Here is an 11,590-nt window from a genome sequence, read left to right as displayed (position 1 = left end):
CTTAAAATATTAAAAGTTATTGGTATGTAAACTATAACAAGGTTATGGTTACGAGGTCAGTCCCATTGACTGAGCCCGTGTCGAAAGAGCTAATGTTATGTATTTCCAGGGAATGATCCAGGTTGACAATGAAGCAAGTTTCTAATATCTAAATAAAAAATATATATATCCTATATTTAATATTTCCAATTTAAATACAAGTGATTTGAACAAATAAAAGTTAGGAAATTAAGATATATATATATACAAAAGAAAAATATGTTTGGGGTTTTAAGCTTAATTCATGGTTATAGAAGTTCTGAAGTGTTTATAAAAGTTGAAGCCAATGAAACTCAAGTCTATATGTTATTTCAATCCAATATCTAAAAGTATGATTTTGCATAGTTTTATTTGCTTATTTTATCTGAAGTTAACAGTAACTCACTTTGGGTAAACTTGTACACATTTGCAGCATTCTGCCACTTTGTTTTTCACTTCTCTAGCTATTGTCCATAGCTACTAAAGGAGCCCCCTCCTAGGTAGAGTGCTGTTTCTTGTATTTTGGTGTATGTCAGTTAGTCATTTTTTAAAGTCAGTGAAAGATCATGACTGTACACCCATAAAAAAGCTAACATGATTGTGACACTTCCAGATTTCTCAAAATATATTGTCACCTGCCAATGGGTGACCTGCTTGCTCTGCATCAGTGTAAAGCATGAAACAAGCGAGTAAATAAAATAATAAACATATAGAAGTTTATGATTTGCACAATGTTATGTTAAATTTCCTTAAGTTGTAATATTTCATTTAACTTTGAGTGCTACACATGTTACAAATAGTTGATTATGTATGTTGAAAAGTAAGAAAAAAATGGACATTGCTGATAAAAATTATAGAAAAAAAAACATTTTATATTCTAATGATGAATTACTTTTTGTGTCATTATAAATTTGTACAATAGTTTCACATTCCAGTTTGCATGCTTCAGACATTCTATTAAACACTCTGGAATTCTAGTCTTCTTTAAGATACTAAAATTATTTTTAATGAAATTTAATTTGTCTGTAATGCATAAAATGATCTCAATTAAAAGTGGTAATTGTGGAAACTATTTATTTTGACAAGCCCCTGACTGTTTTGTTTTTTTCAGTTAACTCATTTATTTTTTAATGCAAATGTAGTAAGCACATTATTTATTCATTGTGTCCTGATTAGTTATCGGTTTTTAGCATGGCTGTTTACACTGTTTGTGGTCCTTTTAATTCTTGGAAAAGATGGCTTTCAGATTTTTATTGTAGGTAGAGCAAGTATGTGCCATTACATGGTAGGTACATAATTTTAAGTTGTATAAATAATTTATTCTTCCTAATGTTTTTGTAATGAATTATAATATGTGTTTTATTTTTGTAGCTCTTCATCCCACTCCAAGCCAATTCAAGAAAAAGAATTGTGATATGAAACCAAGTATAGAACCTTGTGGTCCTAACTGTTATTTGAATCTTGTAAGTTGTTTGGTACAATACTGGAATACTTCAATGTCTATCATAACAGTTAATTTTAATCAGGATAAGGTATTTATTACTGCATTAAAGTAGGGGAAAAAAGGCTTTTTTTTCAGTAGTTTAGATATCTTATAAATTACTTAGTTCAGAGCTGGCTCTCCTCTAGTCTATCACTTCAAATTAAGGGTTTTTAGTGCAGATAGTCCTTGAATAACTTTGTGTGAAATTCAATAAACAAACTTAATTCAGAAGATGAGTTGAACTATAAGAAATGCATATATTAAACAACTAAGAAAAATATTAAATTATCTAAAGAAAGTAAACTATTTTAAAATAGCAGAGAGTATTAAAACATTTAATGATGACTCAGATGACATTAATCATATTTCATTATAAGCTCATAGAAACAGTAAATAAAGTGTTATCTAGAGACTTAAAAGTTTTTCAGTATTCCTAGAAAAACTTGTGAAGGAACTAAAGGATAATCCTATTTATGGGAAAAGTGGAAAATAGTATTGTAACATAGATGTCAGGGTTGGCCTTAACTTATTTTTACTCCTGTGAAAAAAACTAAGGAAAAAAATTGAAGTGTTTAATAATTTAAGTTAAAGAAGAAGACATAGTTAAAGTCAGATAAAGAGAATGGCATAGTTATTTTGAATAGAGAAAATTATGTAAGTAAAGTACTTACAGCAATTTCTTATGAAACTAAATTTAGGAAACTGGATTTTAATTCTACCAAAAAAAAGATAATTTCATTAATGATGAAGTATTCAAAGATAATAGATCAGTAGGTTTTCACTGGTGTTTTGTGTAGGTGAAAATGTCATGATGTTTTAGAGAGTTATATTCAAAATTTAATTAAACTACTTTGTTATTAATCTATACCAATAAATTTGATGACGAGGAACCCACTTTGAGATTAATAATGCTTGGAGACGGCTTGAATGGGTAATGAAGAAAAAATTTAAAATAAGTTTAACATAACAGCGAATGTACAACGTTTGACAAGGTTTTGTCATCATCAGGTACAAGTAGTTATATATATATACAGTATGGAACAAAGAGGTCACATGACTGGATATTGTTGCATGACTTAGAAGAGATATCTTGGCACTGTGTCAGTGTAAACTACTTGTATCTGATGATGACAGAATCTTGTCGAAACGTTGTACATTTGCTGTTATGTTAAACTTACATTAAAGTTTTTCTTCATTACCCATTCAAGCTGTCTCCAAGCATTACTATACCAATAAACTTGGCATTAAAATGTAAATAATAAATCAAATGTTAATATTATATGAATTTTAAGTTCTTAATTTTATAAGGAAATATTTTACAAAATCCTCAGTCTTCTTTAATATGATAATTATGACATTTCTGTAGGTCTTTTCCCTTCTCTTATTTATTTACCATCCCTTCCTGAAGTATGAAATTTAATGTAAATTACTCATTATAATATAGATATTACTAATGCAAAGTCTAATTTTTATAGCCTTCAATCTTATTTGTTTACAGAGTCAAGCTAGAAAATCAGACCCACTTGCCATGCACACCTATCACATTCTCTCTTTTACAAATGCCAGTAGCTCTCTCTGATATTTTATACTGTTGTTTATAACCAATAGAAAGGTAGAGTTTTAATCTATCAAGTGACATATTAAATTACATTGTTTTTCATACAGAATATTTTCTATTATATCTTCAGTTTGAAAGTTTCTCTCATGGTGTTGAAATCAAGAACCTCTGGGAATTATTTTAAGGCTCTTATGTCATAGATAGAAAGCCAGTTAAATGGTAGTTTATAGGACAGTGTTGGTTTTGAGCTGTTATTATTCTGTGTTCTTAGATGCTTTATTTATTTAAGTAAGTAAAAATTTTGTGGACTAGTACCATTAGTATACAAAAAAAAAAGTAGGCTTAAAATTCATCAGCAACCCACAGCAAAAACACAAGGTTAAAGGTAAGTACTATATTCCTTATTTTTCATGTATATTCTTTGTTTATTATTATAAGAGTAATTAAAATGGAAAAATTATAAACTTACTAGGTTAGATTAGGTAAGATAATGGAAAATAATGATAGTAATAAAAATTCTTCACATGGTATGTTTACCAGCAGCTCATACATTAAGTCATTCAATACAGTAATGTAAGCTATGCATTAGCTGAGTGATTTATCATTTGTGTGGCAGGATTATTAGTGAGACATAGTTCAAGGGCAATAAAACAGTAAAATTAAGTATAAATAGGTGTAGACTGTTACAAGCTTTAGACTATTTCGGACAAACAGTTATAGTTTTCTGCAGTCATTCTACAAAGAAAAAGGTAATTTAGATTTATTTCATATTTTTTATGGTGGTTACTGAGTCCTTATAGAGAAAAGTAGAGAAAATAGCAAATGAAATATAAAGTTTTGTTTGAAAAAAAAAAACGTTTGATGTTTATTTAGGAATGTTTTAGAGGTTATGCAAATAAAATTTGAAAATTTTCAGATGGAGAAAAGAATTTTTAATCTTAACATGAAAATCACCTTGCACTCAGAGCATTTAACACTGTGACTCCATATATTCACAAACAAATCTTTAGTAAAAATACTTAATTGAAAAATTGATATTTTGTGCTCATGTCTTGTAATATTTACTGAAAGTTTGCTAAACTTCATGAAGATACACCAAGCATATCAAAAGTTATAGTATGGAAACTCTGATGGTTACTTTGTGGTTACAAGGTAGGTCACATCGACCAAGCCCATAAGGAAAGAGTTAAAGCATTTGGTTAGGACAACTGTAAGATTTAGAATATGATGAGCAAGTGTAATGTGTGAGTATTGATTTTAAGGCCCTCTACATTGATACTTCTTTGCAGGAGGTAATTCATACAGCATCAGATTTGTTTTTTCAAAATGATACAGTTGTACAAGGGTTAGCAAAATTGATTTTCATGGAGTTATTATATTTTGCTATTAAGAAATATCATTTCAATTTTGACAGCAATATTTTTACCAAAAAGATGATGTTATAGGTTCAAAATTATCACCTAGTCTATCAAACATTCTTTATGATATGAGAAACAGTGATTGATAAACTGTCTAGAGATTTAATCCTGTTAGATGCCATAGATATGTTGAATGATTACTTTGTTATATTTAAGAAAAACAAGCATATGAATTTGTTCTTAAAGTATTTAAGCAAACAAAATCCTTGTATAAGGTTTACAGTTAAAGAAGAAAATAACTAAATTTATCTTTTTTTAGATCTTGATATTAACAACTTTGGTACTCACTTAGAAATGGGAATGTATCATAAAACAGTTTATACAGGATTGTATAGTCATGTTCACTGAACCTTATACCTGTTCAATATATGATCAATTTGATAAATATTTTGTAAAGCTTATCATATTGCCAATGACTATCAATATTTTCATAACGAAATTGAAAGCATGAAAAATACTGTTATAAGATAATTTCATATTATCATTATTTAACATTTTCAAAAGGTTTTTAAATGATCTGTACACCCCTAATAAAACATGTTATGATGTTCTGAAACTGTCCTATATTAAGTCTCCCATTCAATGGTAAAGACAGTTAATTTTTGAAGATTAAAATAAAAAATATCTTGAAATGAAACAATCCACAAGTTTTAGTATGTGTAGCATTATAATTAGTTTTGAGAATAGAGAACATTTTGAAGATAAAGGACAAACATCAATGTCTCGATATGAACAAGATTATGTGGGATCAATTACACATCATTTAAAGCAGTGTATAAAAGAGCATCTGAAACCTAGTGCTTGTAATTCTTCAAACATGTAGACCAATGATGTGATGGGACTACAGATGAAAAGAAATCTGATATGATAATAAGTTCTGACAATGAGCAAGAATTAATAATTAAAGAATATTTAGCTATCAAGAAGCTTAAACTAAAGTTGAATTCTAATCCATCAGCAAGTGAAATACTTCAACAAATTTAAGCTGTTACTGCATTTTTATAAAATGTAAAAAAACTTTAGTTATTTAATTTTGGTGGAGTTCATTTCCTGTTAAAATCAGTAAATTATGTCCTCGAAAATGACTATTTAGTCCTAGAAAAATCATAGAATATTTTTCTGTCAGCATGTTCAAAGTACGAGTAAATTTCTCATTATATGGGTTGAATTGTAAAGTAATAAATGTATTTTGAACAGGAATCAGTGAAGGAAAAGAGAAGACAACAAGAAATAAAAAAACAAGAAGAAGAAGAATTGGCTGAACGACGAAAACTAAGAAAACAGAACTCTGTTGACAGTGGCAATGAAGCCAGCAGTGAAGATAGCAATGACAGTATGAAGTCTGCAAAAGATGAACTAATAGAAAAAGTAGAACCAGAAGGTAGACATTTTATTTGTGGAAGAATGAATGAGGCTACATGTATTAATGGCTATAGTTTTTATACTTTAGAATTTGTATGCAGTTTTTCCGTAGCATTTCTTATTTAAAGCTTTTGTTTGTTAGTATAAAACAATTTGTAACAAAGGAAATATCACACTTTTAGTCACATACGTAATCTTTAACACATTATCTAAAAGCTAGAAATATTTCTCTTGCCTTTATGTGCATAAAATGATAAGCATAGGAAGTCTAGATAGACAGGAATATTTTAAAGTGTAGTTGCTGAATATTTTTTATATTCTCCTGCGAATAGCTAAACATAAGATAATTGTTTTTTTTTAAAACGTTTTAGCTGGAATGCTTGCAACATACTGCTTGTTAATTTTTTTTCTTATACATTGCTCAAAATAATTATGGGCTGATGTAGTACAAGTATGTGCAACAAAAAGCATTTTAGTGAATACCATAGATGACCTAAGCTTCAATACCATAAACTTAAGAGGTGGTTTTCACAAGCTTCACAAATAAATCTCAATTTTAGTTCAACTTTGTAAAATTTAAAGATCTTTGTAGTGATTTCAACACTTGACAAATAAGTTCAGTTACGTTCAAGTCCATGTAATGTAACAGTCTCTGTAACCTGATGTATGTGTATGTGCAGAATAATGTATATTTGGTTAAAGGCCAAAGTGACAGGTCATGGTGAAAGTTGTAGAGTTAAAAATACAAAATGTCTGGTTAAATAGTGGTATTTTATTGTAATATACACTGTAATCATACTAGTTCTCAGTTAACCCCTCTCTCTCTCTATGGGTAGGTCAAAGGGCACATATCACAACTTTTTTAGAGTTACATTAAACTACTCTGTTGACATTGTATACGAATAAGCTTGGCATCAAAATGTAGTTAATGAATCTAGTTTTAATATTATATAAGTTTTAAGTTCTTCATTTTATAAGGAAATCTTTTTAAAAACCTTCAATCTTCCCAACTATGAGAATTGTGATATTTGTTCTCTAAGTCTTCTCCCTTCTCTTACTTATTTACCAACACTCTGAGAAGTATGGAATTCAACATAAATTAGTCATTATATTATAGATACTACTAAGACAAAATATAGTTCTTATGGCCTTCAATCTTATTTGTTTACAAGACCCACTTGACACATCCTCTCTTTCATAAATTGCGAATCAATAGTTCTCTCTGACGTTTTATACTATATTATTTATAACCAATAGAAAGCCAAAGATTTATTTATCAAATGATGTATTTTATTATGTTGCTTTCAGTACAGAGTACTGTCTAGTTTGTCTTCAGTTTGAAAGTTTCTCTTGCAGTGGTCATATTGACAAGCTTAAGGTAAGATTTAAAGCTTCTCATCCCTAGATCTGGAAAATAACATTATTTCAGTTTATTTGATATCTTCATAATGGAAATTATAATATCAAAAAATACCACTTTGAAACCACAGTATACACATTAAAACATTCATTGTAATTCACAAGGGTAAAAATAAAAGCTCACATTGCGAAGCCAACTTTGTCAGAGCAGCATGGAAATTACACTGTTTGTGTTACAGATAAATAAGAGTATAAAATCATAATTTTCCTTAGTTTCAAAATGTATAGTAAACTTTATCAAACGTTAATGAAACATTTACACACTATTACCTGCTGAATATTTACCTTACCAGCTTTTTCATCACACTGAAAAGCTTAAACTGGGTATTTTCATGATAGAGCACACTTGTAATTGTGAATGTCCGGCACCTGTGATATCGAAACCCCAAACAGCAGCAACGTTCTTGTGGTGCATTGTCTGTTTGAATCTTCATAATTCTCACCACGTAAATGTTTAATACCAAAATACTCTCCAGTCCTCAACACAACTGACCAAGTATGATAACCTTCTCACTTCTGTGGTGAAATTGGCAGTGTCAACAGTTTATCCTCCCCTGAGTCTCTTTGAACTGGAATCATTGATGCCAGCACATGGCAGTTTTTCTGTCACATAGAATAGTCCTCAAATTGAAAAGTAATATCAAATATATAGATAGATGAGGTTATATTAAGTCTTGATAATAGTTAAGAGACAGAACTTTACCATGATATATATGAATTCAATTTACACTTTCATTCACATAAACATACCTTTCTGAAGCAAAAACTTGCTGTTTATGGATTTTCAGATCTCTGTAAGTGGGAGTCAGTCACTTGCATCTGACTGAATGCTTTCCTCTGTAATGCTTTGAGAGAGGTCTTGTGGCTCGTTTACCTTTGTATTTTTTTATACTTTTATTTTTTAATTACAACCGTGATTATTTTGTTCTTGGCTGGGGAATTTCCTTTTGTTTTAGTAATGTTTCCAACAAAAGGACAAAATACAAACTGTCACATTGAAATATCTTTATGTCTGTAGGCAGTTGGAAACAAGTAACCACCTTTGTTGCCAAGGTTATTATTTCCTTAATGCAGATCCAAGTATTGTTCACCCCACTTAACCACCATTGAATATTGCATAGTGACCTTCATAATCAGTGCAGTGAAAATAAATAAAATATAAATGTACCATCTCTAAAAATAAAGCTTTAAATAGCATTTTGTATATTTTATTGAAGAAAAACCACAATATAATTACAGATTATTTCAAAAGAAAGGGTATTTCACCTAACTTTCACATAAACAGTCTTCCTTTGATCATTGAAGAAAGCAACCATGGTGCAGGTGAATAGCTGTAAGGTAAAGAGCCAGTGGTCAGAAAATAGGATGTACAGAGTAATATGATAGAACAAGTATAGTTGACTGTTAGTTTCAATGAGGTAAAAGAGGAAAACCAAACATATAAAGAAATGGATAATAAAAGAGTAAAATACAAAATAAGATACTTGACCAACAACACACTCACTGCCAGATCCAGACTACCTGTTTTATTATTTTTCTATGCAAAAATTACAAAACTTGATAATACACTCTATAACCTAATAACCCACATGCACCATCTTATAAAAGTAAACAAAGAAGTATAAGGAAAAAAATTAATAATCACATAGCAGACTAAGCTGTATCGACTTTACATGGATAATAAAATCTCTACATTACTGGCTTGCGCACTAGCTAAACAAAAGCATTAGCCAATCAAGTCATATTTCCATTTCCATCCCTATCTTTTTTGGTTTCTTTTTTTCACATTCAGTAGCCAGCTATACATAGTATTTATTTAGTGATACATTTGTTTATTTATACTTGTTTCTTTTCTCTGCTGATTTTGTTTAAAAACAAGGGAACTAATTAATACAGTATGGCTTCATGTTAATCAAAATGTGAAGCATTGGTTGCAGACAAAATTATGTTGAAATATAACCTAGTAAGTTATCTACCTCTATAATGATAATAGAAATAGAAAGACTTGCAAAACTCTGAGTGAAAACTCTCACTAACCCCAGCACTTCCACTGTTAACAAACTGAAATTTTGGGCTGATTGCCACCTATGAAATTTCATGTGAACTCAACCTCAGTATATTTTGTATGGCCATTTTTTTAGCTCATTTCCCTTAACAAGTGTATTATTTAAAGCTAATTACCATTTTAAGATCAGGTTATATACATAAGTGAGGTGGCTAGTCATATAAAGTTGAGTATATTTATCGTATTCTACTTTCATCATAACTTTAAATTATGATAAAATTGGATGTTCAAAAAATCATTTAAAAATATTTTGTTTGTAAAACCAAAATAAAATAAAGTTTATCTACTTAGATATAATGAAGAGTGTCTGTACGAAAAATTTTAACACTATGACCATATAATACAGTAGTTTCTTTCTCAAGCGACCACTCTATGGTTTATATTGATAATAGTCTTTCAAGAGGGGTAGTCAGAGGGAGTTGGAGCTTCAAGATTAGACTACTCCTAGAAGGGTATGGCTAGATGAATGAAGAAATTATGAGCACAGTAATTACTTCTTTATTGCACATAAATTGTTGTAATGCATGTATATAAGGCCATTGTATCATGTTGGAAAAGTAACCCTTTAAAAATTCAACTAATAAAAAACTGTTACATAAATTTCCTAATTTACCCATGCTACTAAATCTTCAATGTCTTGTTTTTTTTCCCCAACAAGTTATACGTTTATTAGAACATTTTATTTACATATCTTTTCAGTACTGTATAAAACTGAAGGAAAACCTAAATCCTTAAACCAAATAATGCTAATTTTCAAGGAAATAGTTTCAACTTTATTCAAGTAGTATCTTCATATGTCAATACAAATTGTATGTGGTGAAAGTGAAATAACATTTGTGTTACAAAAATGAACATCTTTCATGAATGTAATCAAGTTGATAACAACTGTTGTTTCCATTTGGCCCTTTGTTAACATTCAAAATGCAAAGCTTTTCAAATCTTTGGAGTTGTTGTGCATAGCATATGATGTCCCAACTTGCAAGCTTTTGTTTTTTCTTACAGTTACAAGTCATAAGCTAGTCATGCTACATCTACAATAAATTGGTTCAGTTTAGTAGACTGTGAATTTGAAGTAACAACTCAATAGTATCATTACAGTATTAAATAAGTTGTAAAATTAGGTACTATGCAGTCCTGCAGTACTTGTAAGAGATTTACTTTCATGTACAGGGTGTCCAACAAGTGGAACTATAGGCACTTCAATGAATTTTACAGAATGTCTTCCACATGATGCCCTTGTAATTCGAAACAAATTTAGATTAACAGCAGCAGTAACTCAACCTTCTCATGCCTTGCATTGCCATAATCAGTCAGGTATCTGAAATTAAGAAAAACTCCAAATTATCTGTGGTTCTAGACTTTTTGGACACCTTGTAGATAATATGAAAAAATGATTTTCCAACAATCATTGAGATAAGCTGTCATTAACAATTTTCAGTGCTCAAATGGAAAACAAAAGTTTTTAAGTAGAAAGTTTCTTGTCTAATATTTAGATTTTTGTTGCTAGTTGCAGTAAATATGAAAGTGCAAATGAGAAAGTACAGTTTCTCTTAACAGCTGGCTTGTAATAACTGTTTTACTTTCATTAGGATTTCATACATAAGCTGTCAAAATGCATTTTCAGCTATGATAATGCTCAAAGCACAAATAAATGCTCTGACGTTTAAGCTTCACATTAGAGGACAATAACATGAAAATATGTAATGTTAATTTGAAGTGAAATCAGTAAATATGGTGTGCAGAATTGTTTTTGCAGTACCACTGGATACAGGTAAATTGTATCCAGTGCAGATTACATGTTGCTGTATCAGTGTAAATGTATATGATACACAGATTTTTATTTATACAATTAGAAATTAATAATATTTCTTTTCATTTTACAATGTGTATTACTTGTTTAATTCTGAATATATTAGGTCATCAAGAAATTAATGTCACATTTTGAAACACTTTCATTAACCACCCCTCAAAAAACATACATTGCGTATAATAGTTAAATGAACCACCTAAACGTCACATTAGTGTAGCCTATATGATGTACAAAGTTTGGTATACTCTAATCCCTTATAGTGATGACACATGATGAGACACACATTCAGCATATAATGCTGTTTGAAGACAAGAAGGGAAACAATGCCTCTGTAGCCAAAAAGAATATCAAAGAAGTTTATGGAAATATTTGAACATTCGTAAGTGTCAACAATGGTTAAGCAAATTTCGTTCAGGTGACTTTAGCTTTAAAAAGTGGGCTGGCAGGGGCTGACATG

General features: G+C 29.8%; 1 protein-coding gene across 1 annotated transcript in view; it reads left to right on the top strand.

Moving 5' to 3' along the window:
• LOC106461894 (histone-lysine N-methyltransferase EZH2-like) overlaps positions 1–11,590 on the top strand; it is a 73,642-nt gene that overhangs the window by 35,370 nt on the left and 26,682 nt on the right. The window contains exons 8-9 of the mRNA XM_013921762.2: positions 1,390–1,481; positions 5,675–5,858. Of these exons, the coding sequence (XP_013777216.1) occupies positions 1,390–1,481; positions 5,675–5,858 (276 nt within the window). The remainder of the gene's footprint in view (positions 1–1,389; positions 1,482–5,674; positions 5,859–11,590) is intronic.

Source organism: Limulus polyphemus, unplaced genomic scaffold, assembly GCF_000517525.1.
Source record: "Limulus polyphemus unplaced genomic scaffold, Limulus_polyphemus-2.1.2 Scaffold1055, whole genome shotgun sequence".
Taxonomy (NCBI): Eukaryota; Metazoa; Arthropoda; class Merostomata; order Xiphosura; family Limulidae; genus Limulus; species Limulus polyphemus.
The sequence above is the reverse complement of the archived record's forward strand: the minus strand, read 5'-3'. Positions and strand labels throughout refer to the sequence as shown.